We start from the raw sequence: 24017 nt of genomic DNA on the forward strand, positions 1-24017 counted from the left end.
TGGAGGGACAGAAACAAAAGAAGGAAGTTGGCGATAAAAAGACAGGAACTTTAGAAGATATCTACTTTTATTTGTCCAACTCAGACTGTTGAAGCCTCACTTTAGCTTCAGACAAACTCCAGAATGCATTTTTGCACAAAACAATGACTGTGGATTTTGTCCTTCATCACTGGAAAGAACATTAGGGAGGGAAATTTTAAATTAAATTTAACAACAGCAAGTAAAAATGGATTCAATGTCCATATGGGAATGTAATGTCTTAAATTGTAAACCTATCCTTTAACCTGATTGTACCTGATGACATTTGGCACTCAAACTGAACATGCTCAGATCACATTATGTGGCTCTTGTTGCCGAAAGTGACATCAGTTGAAAAACTGCCACAAAGAACCGCGACCACGTGATGCGACGTCCACATGTGGGGTTCTCGTTTTGAGGTCAAATCACGCCGTGTTTCAGAAAGTCTAAAACTGAGCCCGTTTCAGGACGGGGCAGCAGGCACATGTGAAAATAGCCGACTTGACCATACAAAATATCACTCAAGGACACGGTGGCCTGAAAGTGAGGCAATTCGTCCTGTGATATTTGTAATTTTATTGAGGGCAGGAGTTGCAGTTGAGGTGATATGTTGGGAATTGGTGTGAGGCTAAGCCTGGCCTCGGGGCTCTGGTTTCAAGCTGTGGTTAAGGTTGAGGTTAAGACAGATGACAGGGACAGAGTTCATGAGTTGAGACTTATTATTAAAAGAACCACAAACTTATCCTCCACATTTATTACTGGCGAGGTCCTCGCTACACATGCTATTTATCATGTAATTGGATTGTAATTGCATTTCGCGACCAAATGGATCCTACACCACTTCAAGAGGGGTGGAAACATAAGTTAAAGCTGAGGTTATACTGTTTCCCATGATTCCCAGGGACATATGCATGGAGGAATATTAGACACGGACCACAGGTAAAATATAATTACTCCTGATAATGGTATAGCACTTCCTCTCCTGATCCACAATCTCGCTCTTTTAAAGTGACAGCCCTGCTTCCTTTTCTCCACCTCTCCCCCTCCTCTCCCCCGCCCCCTTACCTTCTCCTCCAGCAATAATCTAATTATCTCCACTGAAATGCCATTCTTGTTCGTGCCGTGTGTGCACAAATCTATCAGCGAGACGGAAGAAGCAACTAACTGAGACAGAAAAATAGCTCGTGCAAACCCACATGGAGAGGGCCACTTACCACATTTCCCCGATGAGCCATGAGGATGGCGAAGTTGGTCAAGTGACTGCAGGAGCAAGTGGTGTGGCTCTTGTTGGTTTCCAGCAGTTTGCAGCCCTGAGTGGACCAGTATCCCATCATGCTGCGCTCCGAGTAATTCCAGAAGGAACAGTTGGGATTGTAGTAGTGCTCCTTCTACAAAAACACACAAACGCAGAGAGGAGAAAACGATTAAACATATATGAATATGCACTGCAATATGCATGACTGTACACAAACACACCTTGTATATTTCATATCTGTGACTGTAAGAAGCAGGATGTTAATGTACCTGATGTGTAGACTGCGATCATGTGTGCTTGTTTCAACAATTAGTATCTGCCTACATACAATTCTGTAAATGTGATGCATTATTATTATTAAACTATTTCTGAGTGCTGGAAGAAAAGGGATGAAGAAGATCCAAATAAAAAAATTAATCAGAATCACAATTACCAAGCTAAAACACAGCAAAGAAGAAACTCAACTTGCTTCTCTAAGACTGTGTTGCAGCAACAAAGATCATTTTAATCTAAGATTAGTTCTAATTAGAGTTTAATCAGAATGGAGATACTTGCCTACCCAAACTAAAATAGCCCTTAATAAATTAATTTTTTTAAAAATAGCGCTGTTCAGCTGCTCTACATTCCTTAATAACACATTTCATGTTTTTCACGCTAGCTAAAATGTTAACAAAACATTACATTGTTTGCTAGCTAGCTAAAGGTTAATAAAATGTTACACTGTTTGTTAGCTTACTAAATGGTTAGCAAAACGTGACACTGTTTGCTAGCTAGCTACGAAGTTAAAATCTTACCTTGTTTGTTAGCTAGATAAAATGTTGAGCAAACTTTACGTTGTTTGCTAGTTAGCTAAGAAGTTAACAAAAAGCTAGTGGCTAGTTGTTAGTTCAGCCTTGTCAGTTGTAAGTTGTAAGTTTACAATCAAGACTGAATAACATTTTAAATTTAAAGTTTTGGTGCAATTAAATTTAATCTGGTTTAGATTTGAGTAAAAACTAAATTAACTGATCTTAACATAATCTGGTGCAACATAATTTAAAGATAAACCAGTATTTAATTGGCTTTAAAAATGAATCCTTGTGCAACCCAGCCTCTAGTAGACTACATCTCTGATTAGTGCCAATAACCACCCACGACACTTTAGCATTAATATAGATGCTTTCTCTTTACTCCGCCAGCTTTTCTACAATAATCCATTATCCAAGCGTTGTATTTGCCTTCCACCGAAAAAGGCTGTGCAGCCGTTTTTCAGTGTTTTAACAGCCCAGACAGCTCTATAGTGTTTGTGTCTGGGGGAGTCTCAGGAGGAGACTTACATCCAGGTGCTCCAGTGTGAAGATCACGGGGTCGGCCACAAACACACGGCTGGACTCCTTGGTTATAGACGCTGACAGGATGTGGGAGTTGACGGTGAGGGAGAGGTTGCGTTTGCTTAGGTCCCCCATTCCCCTCAGCGTGGCGTTCTCGGTGCTGAGGAACTGGCCCAGGTGTTTGTAGAGCACAAACACCAGCTTGGCTACACCTGCAACCAGCAAGAATAAAACCATCAGACATACAGAGGGAGCATAAACAAACACAGCAAAAATCTATTCAGTGAAAAGAAATATATTCATTCACTGATGTTGTACGAATGATCCAAGTCTTAAAGGAATAGTTCCACATTTTGGGGAAAACCCCTCATTCATTTTCTTGTTGAGAATTAGTTGTGAACATTAATACGAAGCTAAAGCCAGCAAGTGATTTGCTTAGTTTTAGGGATGGTTCAAAGCCAGTTTTCTGTTTCTTTAATTTCTTTATGTTAAACTAATCACTGTAGCTCTACAGTTAATGTACAGATATGTGAGTGGTGTCGATTTTCTCATCTGGCTCTCATCTCACTGTAAGAAAACAAATGAGCGTATTTCCCAAAATGTTAAACTTCTCCTTTAAAAACATCTCATCTTACTGCCCTTGTCTTGAAAGACAAACAAATCCACCAGGAAAAGATTTTACATCACCAGTCATGTGCTGAAACAACCCAAAAATGTAAAGAAAAGCTAAGACTTAACTATGATTTCTGCAGAAATTGTATTTCACTCACCATTTTTGCTGTTGACTTTGACCGTGTTGGAGGAAAGCTGAAGGGAGGCCCCACCCTTGCTTGTCTGAGGAAACCTGAAGTCTTGGACCTGACCGTCGGTGCTCAACACGTACACATCCAACACTGGGAGACGGCGGAGGGCGAGGGGAAAGAGAGAAATACATTAACCATAGGCAACATTTAAAAAGCAGTACATGTGGTTTAATAGAGCTGCGACAGGAAGGCCCAGCAGGGTACATATAAAGACGTGAGCTTCATTGTACCAGCCACAGAATCAAATCTTATTGGCAAGACCCAGTAGAGTGTCATTTACTTAAAAAACCATGTCGCTAAGCTGTTGGTTGGCATTGTGAAAGCCTCGGAGGCACGAGTAAAAGAAAAAATAACAACAAGGGCGGCGATAGAGGATGAGCGAATGCAAGCACACAGCCTACTGCAGCATGAATGTCAAATATTCATAGGATCAAAAATATCATTGAGCTTTTACTTTTACTTTTTCTCTCCCCTGTGGGTTCAGATAACTCTGGGCTCGACGAGCAAATCTCTGAAAATCCTCCAAATTCCTGCAGCCCCTCTCTCCGGTATGCCAGCTGCCGGGTGGTGCTCCCTTTGATGTGTGAAATTACTGAAGGGTCAGGAGGACACACGTATCAGCACACTCCCTCCCATCAGAAACGGCCTCACTTCCTCAGATAGATGGCTTCTGACAGACGGAGATGAGGAATTGTTCTCTCGTTGCACTCCCCCTCTGTCTAGTTTTCAGCTCCCTCCCTCCCCGCCCCCCCCGTCTTGCCCTTGATGCTCGCCTGGAGGTGCCATTTGGGCTTTGACAAACTGCTAATTAGGAGCAACAATCATTTTCACATTTTTTCGACTCTTCAAGGGAGGTCAGGTAAGCCGTTCTCTGGGGTTGTGTGTTTGTTTTTTTATTTTTTTTACACGGCTGTATTTATGTTTCTCTGCTGGAATATTATCTCTATTGCGCAGATAAGCAAGTGCTTGACAAGCTCATAAAAACTGCCTGAATGCAGTGATTAAGTAGCCAATATACAGCATATTACACAATGTATTAATCAGTGCTTATGGTAGAGACAGAGCAACTAGTCCTTATCAGCTTAGCTAACTACCACTTAATGGGAAAGGCTTGGAGAGAACAGATAGAGCGCTTCTGTGTGAAAGGAACAATGCCATTCAATTGGTTTCTTTGTTTTCCCCCAGAGGTCTGGGCAGTTCATCTTGCAGCACACACTCAATGAGGTGACTTTTTACGATGCAAGAAAAAGATTAAAAATCAGTGAGGTATAAGACAAAAAGGATGAGTGGGAGACCATATCCATAGCAACAAAGAGCTATGAAGAGAAATATGACAGTTCATTGCACAAAGGTGACTTAAATGAATGAGATCATGCTGCTAATAAACTGCTGGTGAGGACACATTTGCCTGGTTAAATCTTCTACTGTGACGTCAGGAAAAGATGTGGCCATTTTTAAAATTAGATCCTCCTTAAGGAAAAGCTGCCCAGGGGCCACATTACAGAAACCTTCTATCTTGAGTCTTGAGAGAAGTCTAAGACAGGATTTTTCCCAATTTGTTATTACAGAAGCAAATCCTAACTAACTTTAGAAATCCTGTTTTATCTTATGTCATCCTATCTTATTTCAGGTTAGGATATCCTAAATACTCCACACCAACATCACTCATCCAACACTGCTCATCAGTTTTTATGCTACCTAGCAACTGATCCTTCTTTTCTCATATCTTTTCTTACAACCCACTCAGGGACCCCTGTTGGTCGACGGATCCTAGTTTGAAAACAACTGACCGACTTAATAAATTTGCTACTACTAAACTAGAGTGTATTTTAAGATTTTGGGAAGTTAGGATGCTTGTGTAATACACATTTCCTATCTTAAATTAAGATAGCAACATTGACTTGCAGTAGGAACTGTTCAACTGTGATGGCTTTTTTTCCTAAATCAGGTCCTAATCACCATGGTTACCACACAGTTAAGATCTGCAAGTTTGAAAGTTTTTAACTGGCAAAAAGTACAAACAAAAAATCCCCCTGAAGACAATTTTGCCACTCAGTCTGAAACAATTTTACTGAGAAGTGGTGCACAGCCAGAAAGAAAAACAACCATCAGCATCATAAATTGTGACTGACAGATGTGTAAATATAGTTTCATCTGTTTTATAGTTATTGGAGAGGAACTTACTGATATTCTCCGCGGGCACTTTTACAATCGCCGGCTCTATCAGATTTTCTGCAAGGACAAACGCTCCTTCCTCCAGCGTATCCAGTAGCATTGTGGCGGCGTGACTTTGTTCTGTGGAATTCATGTCTTTCCAGGATTTCAGAGCTTCCGGCCTCAGGAGGTTGTCAACAGTGTCCACAATTGCCTGTATCCATGGAGACAAGTGAAATGTCAGCGTGTTGTTTCCTCCCATCATAACTTCAGTTTAATAACAATGAGTGGGGACTGGGCAGCAAAATGATAAAAAAAAGGGCATGCATGGCCAACAGTGACAGCAGCAGCAACGACAAGTGAAACTGAAATATCAAGATCACTGCGACTGAAGACACAGGGGTTCAAGAAAGTCAAGGGTAACTAAAATAATAATGATGATAAAAAATGCAGTATGTATTATTTAAAATTCTGTTTACAAAAAAAAGGCTTAATCCGAGGAAGCCTCTCTTGGGCCAATTTTTTTTTATTGAATAATGTAAAAAATGCTTGAGGGATGAAAAAGAAATACAAACCAAATGTTTTTTCCCCTCTTTGAATGAAGCTGTCTACAATGCTACAGTCTCAGTTCCTGGTTTTAAACAGCTATTTTCCAAAAGAACAATTATCATGAACAATAGTCCTATTTCCCTAACAGGATCTGCCCATAATGGCCTTGAATAGTACTTCTCCAGGAGGAAAGGGGGCATTATCGTTAAATCCATGTCCAGAGTGGCAATCTGAGTCGAGATGGGGGGAAATTTCTGCTTGTTTTCAATTCCAATCCTTTCATTTCCTGCTTTCTGATAAGCAGTAAGTAAGCAAAACATTCCACAAAACCCACACAAGTATCATATGTTGATAAAACATGAGTTTCCTTTGACCCTGGCAGGGCGAGTTCACGACTCCCACCTGACAATCAACCACGACTGTCTTAAAAGCCCGGATTCAGAATCTGGAGCAACCCTTGGTGTGATAAATCACAGTGACAATTTAACCATAGGTGCCATTAACCAGAGCAAGGCCCGCCACAATAACGGTAATTAACCACAACAAGCCCTTGCTCACTGTACCAATTAGTCACAGCTGTGATTATCCAAAACACTAATTGACCACAGACAGGATTATCCGTTTGCCTGGAATAACAAGGAAAGGGGATCAACCAAAGTCTGCACCAATATATGATTAACCGCAACATTTAACCACTGAGCTCATATTAACCACAGCGATGATGATCCGCATCCAGACACTGGGCTCTCAGCGTGTCTTTATATCTCGGGCCGCAGCACAGAAATCAATCTCTGTGGCCCTGACCTTGCAGGCAACTAGAAGCTTGCGAGCTGTGACTATGATGGGAGTTAAGTGTGTGTATGTGTGTGTGTGTGAGAGACAGTATAGTGGCTATTACAGGGTCGGAGCCATTACAACCAGACAGACACTAAATGGTCTTCCCCCCCTGGTGAGCCATCCTCAAAGGACCCATGAAATCCAAAAGGGGGGAAAAAAGTCGTCTGTCTCTAATTTGTGTAGGACAGGAAGGATCTGTGTTCTGATTGAATCCTCTTTAATTCTCGCTTGGGTGGAGGTCACTTTACAAATCACAGGGGTGCTACCAGGGGAGCCCCCACGGCTCGTTATAGCTGGAGAAGAAAATCATATGGCGAGAGCTCTGCGAAACAGTCAAACAGCGCTGACCTCAAGAGCAAAAGCGGATCATGAATGGTGTCGCAAAAACAAGCTAGCAGCTCTGCGATGGCGTAGCGAGGCTAAAAATCGAGACGTCGTTACAGAGTCCAATTTAAGTTTTGATGCCCACATCTGAAATATGAGACAAAAAAATAATGAATACCAACTATGTCCTTTTTATCTTTTATTGGTCTACGAATCACTAACTGGTCTTCCTCCTGACTTGTCTGATCTGGTTTTAACTGCCCACTAGATCCCTCAGCTCCTCTGGTTGTCGTCTCTCATTTGTTTCTAGGGTCGTCTTTAGCCACTATGACCCCAGCCAGTGGGAAAAAAAACTATTTTTTTAGCCTGGCTTTTAAGTAGTGCTATCAATTTTAAATTGCACTTTACTGTTATCTCATTTTTTTTTTTTTTTTTTTTTAGTTTTTTGGTTCATATAAATGTTTTATTGGGTCAAATATTTTTATTTAAACTTAAGCTCTTTTTATGTCTTAATATGTTACTTGGAGTTACATTTGATGTATGACTTGTGCTATATAAATAAAGTTTGATTGATTGATTGCAATTGTGATTAATTAATTGTGCAGCCTTACTTACAGTAGGCACAGCAGTGGCTTAAGTTAAATGCTAACATCAACATGCTCACAATCAGAATGCCAACATGCTGATGTTTAGCAAGTGAAATGTTTCCCTTCTTCAGCATCTTAGTGTAGTGTGTTAGCATGATAACACTGGCTAGTTAGCACCAGACACTGCACACAACACACCCGAGGCTGATGGAAAGTGAATAGTTCTGCAAAATTTTGACGTGATGATTGCACTGTGTGAAACGTTCAGGGTTCACCAAAGTTATTACAATTCATCCCGAGGGGGAATGTCTGCACCATTGACATCTATAAAGATGGACAACATGACAGCTCCCAAAAAGTGATCCGAGAACATCTTGATCAGTATAGGTCATAAACCCCCCGCCCCCCTCCATGTTAGCAGGTGGGACATGGGCCAAAATAAAGTCAAATAAATCTTGTTTAAACATGGTTTCCGTCATTTAAGGTTGTTCTTATCACGCTGACGGATGCTCAAGCATTCATTTTTCTGAGTTTGACGCTGTTAAACGGGGTTTCACGTTATGATCGACAGCTGAGCTCTGCTCGTGACTGAGTCAGCCGGTGACTAAATAATTAGTGTCTAACCATTATCACTACAGCACAGACCCTGGCTCCAAACAACTTCACCAGCACAAGATGGCAGTGCTTCTATCCGGGATATTTTGGCTTCATTTTTGTACAGTGGGAGGAGGTGGAGACTTGTCTTCCATCTTTATACACTCAATGGTCTGCACCAAATTTTATGGCAATCCATCCAATATTTGTTTGAGAAATTGCCTCAAATGATGTCAACTCAAGGTTGACAATAAAAAAAAATCTTGGATGGAGTTAAGGTCCATCCACACCAAGAACAATAACTACAACACTAACTGTAAATATAGTGTTTTAAAAATCAATCTAACTTAAGTGGATGCTGCAGTCCACACCACAAGGCAACCAAGGAGTCTCTAAAGTTCATTTGGTCTCTACTGACGTCCTCTTTCACAATTGCCAGGATTCCATCAAATTGATCCTGATTCAAATGAAAGTATGAATAAAATTAGTCCTCTGTAATAGAGTGTAGGGTTCTTCTAACTCCTCTTGTCTTTGAACCATTTCCTTCTGGTGTTCTTTTTGTTTCTATGTGCAGCATACAGCAGTAACTGGTCATCAACATCCATTTTCTCAAGCTGCTGATACGGTGGGAACATGCAGCGCGTGTAGAGACCATTCATCAATGTGGCTGCTCACATCATTATAGTTTTCGTTCTTAGTGTAGACAGTCCTTTAGAAATATGTAGCCCGGTCTTTATCTCTGCTTGAAACTAGCAACTAAATTCTACATGAGCCACTACTGGCATAACACACCTCAACCTCCAACAGAAATGTTGTTGAGGTGTATTGTGGGTAACAGGCACCAGGTTTTGACAAGGAAAAAAGACTGCATTAAGCTTTAATTCTTAAACTATCCATCATGTTATAAGAGCGCAAAGATAAATGAAAACCTACAATGATAACCTCATGGTGGCAGTAGAGGAAAATTCAGGGGATCATCACTCTTTACGATTCATCCTCTGGGCACCATGAGAATCAAAAAACCAAAAATTTAATCGAAATCCATCCAACATATTTCAGTCTAGACCAAAGTTGTGCACTGGTAGACTGGCCAGCATTGAGATCCAGAGAGTCATGTCGCTAGTACGGCCAAAACAATATTTCTAAATCAGCTAAGGGAAATGCATCGCCCTTATCTCTCCGTAAAAAGAGACTTCAAGTAAAAACAGCCCACACTTATAGGGGGAGAAATACTGAGAAACACAAAATCAGATCATTTGTATTATGTTATGCAAGGCATCTCCTCCCGAGAGTTCACACCATGCCCTTGTCTTTCAGCAGAACCTTCCCAAGGAAATAAATCCTGCCACAGCACATGAAAAGCAAAACGTCTTTGGGAGAGGCTGGAAAAAAAAATCAGAATGGAGCACAAACATATTAATGGGCTCAGAAATTAATATCACACATAAAACACTGCTGCAACGGGGAGAGGAGATGATTTTTTTTTTTTTTTGCTAAGGGGACAAGGGAGACTAGAAATTGTACAATGTAAGCAAGTGAAAATTGAGCACACTGCCACTTTGATCACACTTCTAGCTGACAGGGAGGTGCAATTACGACCGTGGGAAGGCAATTATTCACACACAACGTATGAAAAGCCGACAAGAGAGATGGAGGGAGAGAGAACGAGTGGAGGGAGGAAGGAAAGGAGGAGAGAGACAAATGAAAGAAAGATGTACAGGTGATTGTACACAGAAGGCGAACAGGACAAAGATGGAGTGATATTGACAGTGGCATCCACAGATGGACAGAAAGACAGGAGAACAGTCAGCTGCAGAAGCAGCCATAATCTTATGCACTCTTAGAAATAAAGGTGCCACACAAAGGACGACAAAGGATTCTTCCGCTTGTCCCCACAAGACAACCTTTTTTGGTTCTAAAGGTTCCTCTTGCAAGCCTTTCGGAGAGTCTTGCCTAAATCCAACATAAAGAGTTATGCCTAGAACCATCTGTGAAAGATTTCACCCATAACCCCCCCTTTTCACCCTCTAACCCTTCCTTTAAAAAAAGGGTTCTTCAGGTCCTTCAGAATCATCCAGAATCTTTTCACCTTTTAAGGGTGCTAACAAGACGCCGCCAAGGGGGTTCCACTGCAAATTCTTTTATATTCCAGGGTTTTTATCTAACACCTACACACAAAGTTCTACAATAAACCCTTTTAAATTCCAAGGGCTTAATCTAGAATCCACTCAGGGTCTTCACGGATTTCAACAATCCTTGAGGAACTCTTTGTTCTAATAAGCGTTCTTAATGGAACCCAAAAGAACAGTTGATGAACTGTTTCTGTAAAAAGGGTTCCTCAGAATCATTTATAATCTTCCCACCTTCTAAGGGTGCTAAGAGGAACTTACCCAGAGGGTTCTACTGCAAACCCTTCTATATTCCAAGGGTTTTATCTAGAACCCAACCACAGGGTTCTGCTGACTACCTTTTATTTTATGGTACAAATAACCCTTGATAAAAGGATTTCAACAATTTTTGAAGAGCTCTTTCTTCCGAAAAGGGTTTCTTTGGATTAAAAGAGTTTTTAAAGGAACCAAAAAGATTTCTAAGAGTCTACAAGCAGGTCAACATGCAGACAGACAGATACTGCAACATGAACAGTGAGACAGACAGACAGACAGACAGACAGACAGACAGACAGCGCTGCATGCTGCTGGTCAGGTGTTAGGGGATCGGGGTGAAAAGCAACATGAAAATCCTTCAATGGTTGTTATACCTTCATATACGCCCTGCATGTCTTCTCTCTTTTTTGCAGCTTTTCCACAAAATAAGAGGATCAAACACAAGAGACAGATCAGAAGAGAACAGGAAGCATTAAATCATGCCACTTACCATGAATTACAGAATTAATGAAAAGAAGAAAAGGCACAGGTTCATGAACTACAACCTTAAAGAGATGCAAAAGCTCCAAATGTTTTTCAGAGGGAGAAACAGTGTTTGAATGCTAAATATGAATATGGATCATGTAATAGTGAGGGAACAGAGATGAGAAATGCACAGCGGCGAGGAGGAAAAAATGCTGAGACTAGATTCTGATGCTCCCCATTAGTGATGCTTTAAAATACATTGAGAAGATAAACAATGTGGGACGAGGTCATTTGTATTTCATGCTATGGAGACAATAATATAGCACTGAGGCTTTGTTGGTCTCTTGGCATTAAATAAGTCGCCTTCTCCTTCTAATTGAGTCGAACCGGAGGAAATCACATACAGTAGCTCTCGCACAGAATTGTAAGACAATGGAATAAAGATGGTCTTTGTATCCAGATTACAACCTCCACATCATAATAAATACTTCTTGCAAACACACACAGAGGAAACGAAAATGTTTCTTCAACTGAGACATGATTGCTCCCATGGACACCGCCATTTACTTGTTGATTTGTGGGAAAGAGCTGCATGAAATTTAAAGGACCACACCAGTGCTTTTGTTCTTGAAAACAAATCTTACACACTGTATTTTTCCTGTTCATTGTCTAATGCATGCTGTGTATTTTTATTTTCATTGCAAGCACCAGTTGGTTTTCACTGATTTCTGGATGGCATCGAAATCCTTTGGCAAACTCTTGATACTTGCTCGAGTTGTCTCATGCGTTTACATGCATGTATGGTTGCAGTCAGCTTCCTGCAGTGACCTAAATCTCTTCGTCATGTAAACGAGAACGACAGTTTTCATAATCAGGGCAGGAGAATCAGGGCAAGTCTGATTTTAAAAAAGCTGATTTCCTGGTCATATATATAGGTAACTGGGTTTCTAATCAGCTGTATGTATGCATGTATGTAACAAAGACTGTCGATAAGTAAAATAAATAATTACATTTAAATATGAATTAAACAAGAACTGGAGCTAACTTAAAGTAGACTATTTAAAAAGTAACACAAGGCTGAAAAACTGTGTTTTACTGCCCTCTCTGGTGGTTTCCAGTCTGTTTCACCTCCTGTTGGGTGCGCTCCGTTGCACCTGTGACACTAACAGTGTGTTCATCACTGGAGGGAGGCTAAACCACCAGAGAACAGCAAGAACAGATTTTCAGGGGGTGTTGAGTTACTCTTTAAGTATAAATGAGTCTGTTTCCATAGCTAAGCTAAAACTTGTGCTAAAAAGTCAAACTGTGATCTGCCTGTCTGTCACAATAAAGCCTTGCTTCCACCAAACATTTTCAGTATAGTACCTTTGAATCTAGAGGTGTCACAATTTCAATATCAAATTGAAAATAGATTGAAATGAGTTTCGATTTTGATAATCTAAATCAGGCAGGATCTATGATTCTACGAGTGTTTTTTTAATCTCAGCCCACGCTTACTTGCATGCGTCTGGCACAGCCTGCAGCCGTACTTTTCACTGCATGAGTCAGAGATGTATCGAATCGAATCATCACCAGACAGTTCTCTTAGACTTCTCTTTTAGCGCGGTTGTTACCAGAACTTTGGAGCTAACCCTGCCACTTTTCCCATAGTTTGGAAGCAAGAGATTTTTCTTTGTATTAAGGAGCTGAAGCATTTATTAACTGACACACTTTAAGCTGTACTGTACATTTACTGCCAGCCTGACAAATTACTGCTAACCTTTTCTTCTGCTCTGTTCACATTCACAGTCACTTTTCTGCTGCTTAACCACACACTTGCCAAAAACCAGGAAAATCTGGGAAATTCTACATCAGAGTGCAGATGACAAGAGAACTCTGTTTGTGCCGTTTCTCTCTGGTCAATCAGTGGTCTGCAGTGTTTTAGCGTTACATTTATTGTTGGCTCAGCTCACCTAGAACTTCATCAGAGGTGAAACAAAAAACAGGAAGAAATGGATTAGTTCTAATGATTCCATCCACACCTTTTGCCAGTGCAAACACAAATAACCATTCTGATCTAAAATGAGGAGCCTTGGTAAGAAACAACTACAGTGCATGTAAAGACAAGGTCTGTTTTTTTTAACCTGGTTTCTTGTGTCTGCATTAATTTTTTGTCAGAGTTGCGTTATTGTTGCAGCGCAAAACAATGCAGACTTTTCAGGTCAAACTGCAATTAAACTGAATTAACAAGCGGCAATAATGCAATTTTGACAAAAAACATAATGAAGGTGTGATGCTCACAATGAATATTCCACAACTTGAGCAAGTCTGCTAATAGATTCTAATATCATACAGAAATGAATGGAAAACAATGGCTGCCTGGAATGGTTAAAAAAAAACAAAAAAAACAAAACATGTATGTGATCTCTAGTAAAGACAACAATATTTTCTGGTCCTTTACCTTCTGTCATTGTTGCTTGTAATCAGTCAATCACATGGTGGTGTTGTTTGATATACAACTACAACAACACTAAGAGCACTGCAGTGCTCTTATCTTCAAATGCAGTAATAGCAATGTAGCTGTCTGAACATTACGGGAACAAACGACAGGCGTCATTTTGGTGCAAATCACCTTGTTTACAGAGCAACTGCTGTCGAGCAATGTCTGAATAACAATGTAATTTTTCAAACTGTCACTCATCTCTCCATGGGACTGCCAGCAGCTGAGCGATGTAGGTACGTCTTAGGCCTACTCTTTTTCTCGCCGAGTGCTTGCAGAAGCTTCGGGGGAGACTTCCACACTTGTCAGCAATGAAGAGTTATTCTTTGTGTTGGTGGGGGGCTCGTGGCCATTGGCTCCTTTAAGGTAAAACTGCCAGGTGAGCCCTTGTTTCCAAAGCCGGTAATTACTAGGGAGCTGTAGAGGAATGAGCTTCCCCTCAGGGCTAGACCTGCCTCCCTAGCCCCCTCACCTGTGTCCATGAATGTGTGTGTGTGTGTGTGTGTGCATGTAAGTGAGTGCCTGTGTTTGTGTGTGTTGGTAGGTGTTCCACTAATGAATGTCCTGAGTCATGCTGACACAGAGTCGGGCCATAAGAGGGACAAAGCATCGGCCAGACAGGAATTTTCACAGTACCTTGTTGAAGCTGCGTCCAGCTGAGTCTTTCTCGCTGGGCCTGAGCTCCTGCAGCTGAGCATCCAGGATATCCACGAGCTGCTCCATCAGGCGCACCGAGGAGCTCACGTCTCCAGCAAACACCGGGCCCTGTGTGTGGCGTGCCAGCTCATTGGCTAAATTAGCAGCATTTTCGCCACTTCGGATCTAAAAACAGCAATGGGGAAAACGTGGGTGTCAGTGAAGCGTCAGTAAGGCATGCCTGAGATGCTTCTGCAATGTGAAGCTGAAATAATGTCTCCAACATACACCTCAGAGGAATAATCCATTGCGACAGGGCTTGACAGGAAAGTCATTGTATGCAGTGTGAATGTAAACACAGAGATTGTATGTTTAGCAGGGAAAATAACAGCATAACTGCTACACTTAAGCTGAAGAATATACAAGAAAGAAACAGCAGAAGCCAATCAACCTGTCTGAGCCGTGGCCCAATTTTATACTATACATTAACTATATACTTATGTTCATGGCATGACGCCTCTCCAGTTAGTGCCAAAGAAATAAATGTCTTTTTCCATTTTGTACTAAGAGGAAATGAAGCAATACATGCACAGATCAATTAAAAAGCAACTGTGGAATTCCACTGCCAATTAAATTTGACAAAGAGAAAGCTAATGCAGCTAATGTTTTATCATACAGACCATAATTACAACAGGCAGGGTGGGAGAAAAAAAAAAAAAAAAAAAAAAAAAAGCTATATATAAGCTATATATATACTGTATATATCACAAGTGTCAACAAACCTGTGGCATAATGGCTGCAATACCACCACTGTTGGCAATTACATCTAAATATAACATTCAGCATAAATGCTAATACAATAAGTTCAGCTAATTATACATTTTTTGTATCTGGTTTCACTTGCTAATGAGCAAATGCGTAGAAATAAAAATAGCTGACTCAGGAGTTTCTCCTGTGTCACAACAAGGCTATCTACAGGTGTAGCCATTTTGGAATAATGTATGTATAAATAATTCTTCCCATTAGAGGTCAGCCTATATGAGTTTGATGGCCAATATATGAAGCCAACATTAACAAAGAAGAGGAATATATAATTCCATTATTTCATGCACATTACAATCTAATATATATTGTTATCATAACCAGTAACCTTAATTTTTATTAATTAAATAGAAAAATACATTGTGTTATGTAATAGATTTCTGAACATGACTGGTATTTTAAGGAGATCAGGGTACAGTATTGCAGAAGCACCATCATTTAACAGCATTATTCTCTACAGTATCACATTATATGTATATTTAATGCTATCCAGTAAGATGAGATTTTCTGTCATTTAGGATGGGAGAAACATTTAGGAAAGAGCATAGGTGGAGGCAAAACAATTCCCTAAACACATTAAATATCATTAACTAACAAGTTTTTAAATTGGTTTTTAATCGTTGCATTTTATTTTGCTAAGTTAATGGTCTGCAGGAGTGACAGGTAGCTACTCTGCCATACAATCAGTAGCCTCGTGAGTGCATCTATCAGCCAATACAGATTATCTCAGAATTATACGCTGAACGATTAATTGCTCTAACACTCAGCACCCTGAGCAAAATATGTCCAAATATTAAATGATTATTTTTGTTTTTCCAAGATCATTCTCTATTTGAATGATTTGCCCCTGTGAGCACCTTCTATATGTTCTCTGTGCATTGATTTTTTTCCAAAACTGACATGTAATTAGTAGTTGTAGTATGGAATTGCGCCACAGTTCTTCAGTTAATTTAACCTTTATTTCCCACAATGCCCACTGCCATCCCCCTGTCTGAACCTGTTGTGTGGAGGGTGTTTTTCAGGTCAAGAAAATAAAAAGCGTGTCTTCCTCAGAATTCAAAATACTGTGTGTTTGTGTATCATTATGGTCCGTTAAGGCTACTGACAGTGTTACCGGTGCGTCTACATTAGATTTCTGCCTGCATGACTGTTGAACATCAAAGCGGACGAGTCAGTGAAGAAAGAAGCTGTGGCTCTTTGATTTTCAGTAACTGACTGCAGAACTTGGCATTTACTCCTGATGTTTTAGATAGCTCATTTCTTTCCCCTACCACTCTGCGCTTGAGAAAAGCTGAAGTATTTCCATGATATATACCCATGGCCAGTTCTCCGCTGCCGTAAGAAAAACAAACCAAGCAAAAGGTCAAAAAGTGCCACTAAATGTTTGATTTTAACTGCGTTTGTTTGGTGCTCTGTTTTGTAATTGACACATCCCCGCTTTACCTTTTGTGCCACTTGAGTCACCCAGTGGGAGGTGCAGTTGCTGAGGTCGGGCCCTTTGGAGCACCAGGTCCCTGCCACCGTGCAGAGGAAGGAGGCGATGCCTGCAGTACCACAGAATAAACACAACAGTTGGAGGGAAGCCAGAACCTTGCTCAAACACAGCTTCTCCTGCTGATCTTTCATTCACACAGACTCTGCTGCAGGAAACTTGGGCAGGAACAACCATTTCCAAACAATTTGAAAGCCTGCGAGCTTTGTGCAGTCTAACATGGACAAAACAAAATTGCAGAAGGGATACTAAAATGCTATCAGGTTCCTACATAGCTTGGACAAAACTGACAGAAATCAAAAACAATGGACTCTCTAAACATTTCAGAATTGTAAACTGTTTATATGCTCCTTTACGATACATGTCTAAATAAAATACAAGATAAGTGATAATGAATGCTTCTTCACCGGCAACATACTGTATGTAATGAAAGACTCATTTCCCTTTTCACCCCCACAGTCAAAACATTGTCTCTTTTGTCGCTTTCATCCTCGAATAGCCCTGCTTCATATTTTGACAGTTCTGTCAGTCTCTGTGATGGGGTGTTAAGGTAACTCGTGAGAGATTCCTGTGTGAGTATCATTATCAACTAAACTGGTATAACTGTCATCAGTACAATGTTGCCTTACTGTTGACTGCATACACTCAGAGAAGTGATTTGAAGTGTGATAAATAACTGTGAAAACACAGTCTGAGTGTAATTAGAACGGCTAGTAGAAACTGAACTTTTGTTGAGATTTCTTGATAAATATTGTCCATCATCTTCATTGATTTCTACACCCTTAGAAATAAGGGTGGGGAGCTGAGGTTCTACTGACAACCTTTTGGGTTTTTTTTGGAGAAAGGGTTCGCCATGAATCCTTTGTAATCCAGAGAACCCTTTATAGAAGAAAGAGTTCTTCAAGGATTATTGAAATCCTAGAAGAACTCTTTAGTCAAAGGTTCTTTGTGTCATAATATGAGACAGCTCTTCATAGAACCCCCTGAGCAAGTTCTAGATAATACCTTTGGAATATGAAAGGGTCCCCAGTAGAACCCCGAGTGGGTTCAACATAAAACTCTTGGAATATAAAGGGGTTCTCAGTAGAACCCCCAAAGTGCGTTCTGAATAAAACCCTTGGAATATAAAAAGGTTCTCAGATATAAATATAAAAGAGTTCCTGGTAAAATGCCCAGAGTAGGTTCTAGTTAAACTCTTGTAATATAAAAAGGATTCTTGGCTCTTGAGTTCTCACTGGCACCCTTAGTAGATTTTGGGTAGAACCATTAGAACATAGAAGTGTTCTCTGTAGAACCTCTCACAGGGGTTTCTAGGTGAAACATTTCACAGATAGTTTCAGGTATAACCCTTTATGTTGGGTTCAAGGTAGCCCTCTCTGAAAGGGTTCTAAGTAGAACCTAGGACCTAGGAAACAAAAAGGATTATCCTATGGGGAAAAGCTGAAGAACTCTTTATGGATCTAGTTTGTTCCTTTATTTCTGAAATGATAATGGGGAGAAATAGTCAACAGGATTTTCTTCTCTATGCACTCTCATTGCGAGAATAAATGGGCTTCGAAATTACACACAAACAAGAACAATGTACGTTATGCCATTATATTAAAACAGTAGTGTTACCTATTTTTCGGGAAAGTGAAAGGCTCTAATCATGTTAAATTATAGTTTCAAATCTGACATGCCCTCTAGGTGAAATGTCACAGACACGGTACACAGAGGCAAAGATGGAAATAGCACATTAACACCTAAATAAGCACAAATAAAGGAACAGGGTTGTTTTCACATATTTTGTCAGGATCTTTGAAGCTTTGTTTCAGATCATTTGTGTGCAGAAAGTGTGATTCTCAAACTCTTTGAAATGCTTGATTGGTAACGGAAAAAATATCCCTGTTTACCCCCTACAGAGTTTAGTAGCGAATAATCAAGATGATTAAAAATAGCTGGACTTACATAAGATAAACAAATAACGTGTACATACTTACAGTGTACAATCAAATACTACTGACCTTCTGCGGTAACAAGGAAGTGCTCCCACGCCATTATTTTGTCGTCTACAACAGAAATGTGTGTTCTGTTGCAAATTTTATTTTCTAACGTAAAATGTGAAGGACTACCAGAGCTTTCTTCTACAGCAGTCTGACAAACATCAAGCACCATTTAAATAGCGACAACGGTTTAACATCAACCATGGCCGGATGTTCTATGGCCACAAAAAGTCACTCTGTGGCCACCAAATATTCCATGTAGGTGGGCCACTGTGGCAACTATGTTTTATCCCCATACTGTGGGCCTTCACTAACACAAGTCTGACGATTCTTGGTCTTGACCCCCTTAAAGTCTTGACTTGGTCTCAAAGCCTAAAGGTCTTGGTCTTGACTTGATCTCAATCCCTCAAAGTCTTGGCTTGGTTTCAAGTCCTTTAAAATCTTGGCTTTGATTTGGTCTCAACCCTTTTAAAGTCTTGGTCTTGACTTTGTCCATTACAATTCATTGAGCATGTGGACAGCACAAGTGTATAGTTAGGCAGGCTGTGTTAAGGTGCCATTTCCATATTGTTTTTTAAATAAGTTTGCACTGAATTCAATCAATTTTTAAGACCTATCAAAATCAAATTGAAGATATTTTAAGGCCTGAAATTCAGATCATTGGATTTTAGATTTTACTTTTAAGGACCTGCAGAAAGCCTGATTCCGAAAACAGAAGAGTGGATGGAAGATGATTTTAAAAAACTGAAAATAAAGAGTAAAGTATAATTTCTGGTTTAGATAAAGTTACAGCATGCCATCAGTACATATGTATGAGCTTACCTCTGGTCCCTTTGGGGCAGGGCCTCTCCACAGTGCTTCCAGTGTGGGTCTGGGGCCAGTCGATGGCTCTCCGTCTGGTCGCCTCACAGAAGCGTCTGGGCGTTGGTGGCAGCTCAGGGACGGTGGGCTCTGCCGTACCTGAGCCACGATTATCCTCAAACGGGTCCCTGCCATCTCTGGGATCAGCTCCTGGTACAGTGGTGTCACCCGGCCCCTTCACAGTGGCTGCAGCGGTGGTCGTAACAACTGAGGTGGTCTTAGGCATGGACGGTGAGACGGAGAAATCTTCAATGGTTGGCACTGGAATGAGAGGAGAGTGAAGTCGTTAAAGCTCGAGTCATGAATGTCCTTGCCTTGAACTCCCATCGTTTCCAAGCAGTCGGGGAACTGCAACTATCTGGAGTCCCGTGGCTTGTTGGTATTGCTAGAGTTACTGCTGCCCATAATTCCTGGAAATAAAAAGCTTCGCGCTGCTTCCACCTCTTTGCTGCTCCTTCTCTAAACAAAATGAAGGCAAACCTGCCAACACGACACTGCATCTATCTCCTGCTATTTTTAGTTTACTTAAGCCCATAAATAAGACAAGCAGTGGTGGTGGCATCCTCTGACATAGCAGTGATTTCCTCCCAACAGAGTCAGTAGCCTGGGCTGATTAAATGTCAACAATGAAGACAAAGCCTGCCTGCATTTTACTTTTTTCCCGCCTGGTTCATCTCTCTCACTTTGATAAAGCTGGCGCGCGGAAGGAGAACTGCACTGCTCCGAGCAAAAACCATACATCAGCAATAATGCGATTCCACTGTATTCAATCCATGCCTACCCTGCGAAGCAAATCTATGTGTGAATGTGCACATGCACGTGTGCAACAGCGCTTGTGTTTGCTCCATTGCTCAGGTGTGTTCCTGCTTAAAACCCCTGCATGCGCACAGATGGATATCTGCAGCAGAGAGCCTGGAGATAACTAGGAAATGAGAGCAGAAATGGGAAATCTATAAATTTTATACAGTATGAATAGCCAATATGAATAAAAAAAAAAGAAAACACAGCGGATGTGCATGAGTGTCTACATGAATATACTAGCCTCCTGCATGAATGATCATACATTTTTACCCTCAACCACCTGATTGTGTTTGGAGATAAAAGCAGCTTCCCACAATGAGGTCCCACCGTTGTGAAAGGCGCTACAGTGTTGTCTTCATGGTCCCTGGGCGCTTCAGGAAAAAATGCAATATCATGCTATCTGACACTCCATCATCAGACACATATCTCCATTTCCTGAGAGAGACATGGTGACAAAGCCCACATTTCAAGTTTCACACGAATCAGACAGTCAGGGGATCTTTGCCTTTTCATTCCAGTGAAATATTTGAGTTTATTACAAAGCTGATATCTGGCGAGGTGGTCAGGAGGCCACAGCGGGGAGGGAGCAGTGTCTCTGTGATGCTCTCTGTAAAAAAAAATAAACCACAATCCACCCTACAGTGAGGCTGAATTGTGACATTTCACTCAGTGACCTTTTCCCCTGGCAGGAGCCCCGGCTAATTACCTTACACTCATTCAGTCATTGTGTGGCTGTCACCAAGATGTTCACAGGTCAGACCGACCAGCATGGCTGCAGAAGTAACAGCTGACAAGAGTGGTTAGCACGAGCGCCCATCACTATGAAGGTGTTCAGAATTACTCCAAGGGAACGTGTTAAAGGGAATATTTACTGGTTTTCATGTGGATGTCCAGTCAGTGGTGAAGGTAAATGTAGCCATATGTCGGTGCTATACTGACCAAGTTCTCCTGCCGTGGTGACCGTGCCAGTGCCTACATGTACCAGGATGCATTGCATACGAGCTTCTGATGCCCACGCCCATGCTGCGGTGTATTGTCACTAGTTGGGGTGTCACAATTCCAATACTAAATTTTATAAAATTACTACATTTTTAAAAGATTAAAAAATAAATCATCCTTGACTACTTGCAGCATCCAGCGCATGTCCAAAGAAAAATCAAGAGCACTTCAAAGATGACACAGCGGAGTTTACTGGCCGTTATATCACACTTAATATCATATAGACTTGACATTTAGATCCCTTTAATGAAGAATTTAAAAATGTAAATGACAGACGTTAGGGATTAAAACCAATGACCTGTTGATCTTTACTGATTAAGACTCAATAGTCCAACGATGGCATAGCAGTGAAAGTTGTATCTGATTGTGGATTTGGACAACTTTGACAACAACCACTAGGGTTGGTTGATTGAACAAATATATATTATTTATAGGCGATTGTTTTTTGGGGGGCGATTTTTGTCATTTAATTTGGCTAACTGCAAATTTACAAGTGACACCTGCTGCTCTAAATTAGTGGCACAGAGCGCACCCACTTTGCCAGAGGACGAATAAGGGCCTGTGTCCACGTAGCATTTTTTTCTGGCAGAAAGGCACTGGCAGGGCGCTGGGATGAAGCGTCTGTGCCATTAAAAAACAAAAAACCACTGCACCTGGATTTTGTTGCTATGACAACAATATCTTGGAAGCTCCTATGACTGCTGTTGTTACACAGCATCATTGACTGCTATTGTTGTCTAGCATCACCCCTTTGGTGTTTATTAGCAATTCATATCTATTTGTTTGACATGTTTTTCACGGTGAGCACCAACCAGAAGATGTGTTGCCTCAGTTTGACTCGTCTCATCAGCCCAGCGCTGCAGGGATTTTCATCTGGGCTGCCCGCTTGAAGGCGTGTCTTTATACAAGCTCGTCTTAAGTCAAGCAGCTATAAAACGTTGCTTAACCACATGCCGCTTACTATAAATTCTTCACAAAGATCCTACAATATTTTGTTATCTCAAAGTTTTATTATGCAGCAAAATAAGGAAATGTTTTCACCAGCAGTGACTTGACACGACTCCTATCAACTGAACGTGAACATGAAAGTAAAATAAAGCAGATAACTCAGAGTAAAAACAGAGACACATGAGAGAAACTACACTTCAAACCACAGAGATTCACACACAGGCTTTTTTTTTGAAAGCTACAAAAGTACTGAGAGCTGAGCACACATACTTTTAAAAACGCCTTTCCCAGTGGGCTCCTGCACAGACAGGAGTTGAGTCTCTGCTCTCTGGCGCACACAAATTAGCAGTGCAGCCCAACCTATAGCAATTAACTTATTGGCCAAATCACAGAACTAGGTAACAAAAAAAAACACACTTAACACGCCCACTGGCCACCCAGAGATGGAGACTAGTAATCCAAGCTGGATACCCTGAATTTCTTCCTCAACACCAATGACATCACTCCGACTATGACATCACTGGATGCAGGAAAAACATCAGATTTTGCAGCGAGAGAACTCTCTCAGTGTAGCAACACTGAGAAATCTATTGCTTCAACTGACTTCATTTACCATCAACAGCACTGGGCATCCACATGAAAAGTGGTGAATTTTCGCTTTAAGAATGACCAAAAAAAATATGGACAGTCCAACAAAAGGACCTCGGATGAAATGTCTCAATATCTTTCTTATTGGAGAAAAGGATCATCACAGTCCTTTCCCAAGGTTTTCTTTTTCGTATGATAGTAGTAAGTTAGAGTTTTTAAAAAGCAAAACTTTACGTTTTTCCTAAACAAACTAATAACTCTATATAATATAATAGCATAACAATGCAACATTTTAAAAAAGAAGTGTTTCAAATATATTATGTATTGCCAGTGAAGATTTTTTATTGACTCAGGAAAGTGAGATGATTCATAGGCTGACTCTGTTGATTCAATATACGCGTATAATGCAATACGAGGGCAAGTGTAATTGGGTTTCAGAATATTAAACCTCTCCATACCTGAGCAAACTTCTGCTCTTCCACAGGCTGATATAAGCCCTAATATGCATCTGCCTGTAACAGCGTGCTTGCATCACCTGATTAACCTGCGCCTGGGAACATATTGGTCCAACTCAAGAGTCTAAAGACCTACACTGTACCACCCACACTTCAGCACAGATTATCATACGCTATCTGGTAATATTTTGTTCGGTCTTGGCCTTTGTTTATAATGTATCTTTGTCATCTTGGCAAATGCAAATGCATATATTATCATTAGTGATTAAATCAATTCTGAGATGCTGCTGGGAAGCAACTGGGAATATCAAGTCCAAGGTGATCTACACTGTGCTGCAAAAAAAAAGACTATTTTCAATATTGATTAATCTGCGATTCTTTTCTAACCACGAAGATATAATATGTACTGTATGTAGAGAGCTATCCATCCCACTTTTATTTGTGATTCAGTGGATGAGTTACTCAGTGATTTTCTTTTCTCACTGATTTAAGAGATGAAATATTATATAGAGCTATCGTACATATGTTAGACAGGCTTTGACTTGTTGGCTGAGCGGTCGTGTTATGATTGAGTTTTACTGTGTGAATGTTACAGATGTGTACCGAGCGTTGTTGAAAATATTACAATTACAGTACACTGGTTAATGGGGATCCGAACAAACATGTCACCAATA

The 24017-nt window shown here is 40.7% G+C and overlaps 1 protein-coding gene across 6 annotated transcripts in view; it reads right to left on the minus strand.

Moving 5' to 3' along the window:
* adgrl2b.1 (adhesion G protein-coupled receptor L2b, tandem duplicate 1) overlaps positions 1 to 24017 on the minus strand; it is a 136320-nt gene that overhangs the window by 27624 nt on the left and 84679 nt on the right. For 4 of the 6 annotated variants that reach the window (XM_084732757.1, XM_084732754.1, XM_084732759.1 and 1 more), the window contains exons 6-13: positions 19514 to 19813; positions 16661 to 16761; positions 14396 to 14581; positions 11190 to 11228; positions 5571 to 5754; positions 3354 to 3476; positions 2590 to 2795; positions 1233 to 1406 (exon numbers count right to left, since the gene is read on the minus strand). In XM_084732757.1, the coding sequence (XP_084588883.1) occupies positions 1233 to 1406; positions 2590 to 2795; positions 3354 to 3476; positions 5571 to 5754; positions 11190 to 11228; positions 14396 to 14581; positions 16661 to 16761; positions 19514 to 19813 (1313 nt within the window). The remainder of the gene's footprint in view (positions 1 to 1232; positions 1407 to 2589; positions 2796 to 3353; positions 3477 to 5570; positions 5755 to 11189; positions 11229 to 14395; positions 14582 to 16660; positions 16762 to 19513; positions 19814 to 24017) is intronic. The other 2 variants (XM_084732756.1, XM_084732758.1) reach the window with 1 other exon arrangement.

Source organism: Lutjanus erythropterus, chromosome 12 (assembly GCF_056507025.1).
Source record: "Lutjanus erythropterus isolate fLutEry1 chromosome 12, fLutEry1.hap2, whole genome shotgun sequence".
Taxonomy (NCBI): domain Eukaryota; kingdom Metazoa; phylum Chordata; class Actinopteri; order Lutjaniformes; family Lutjanidae; genus Lutjanus; species Lutjanus erythropterus.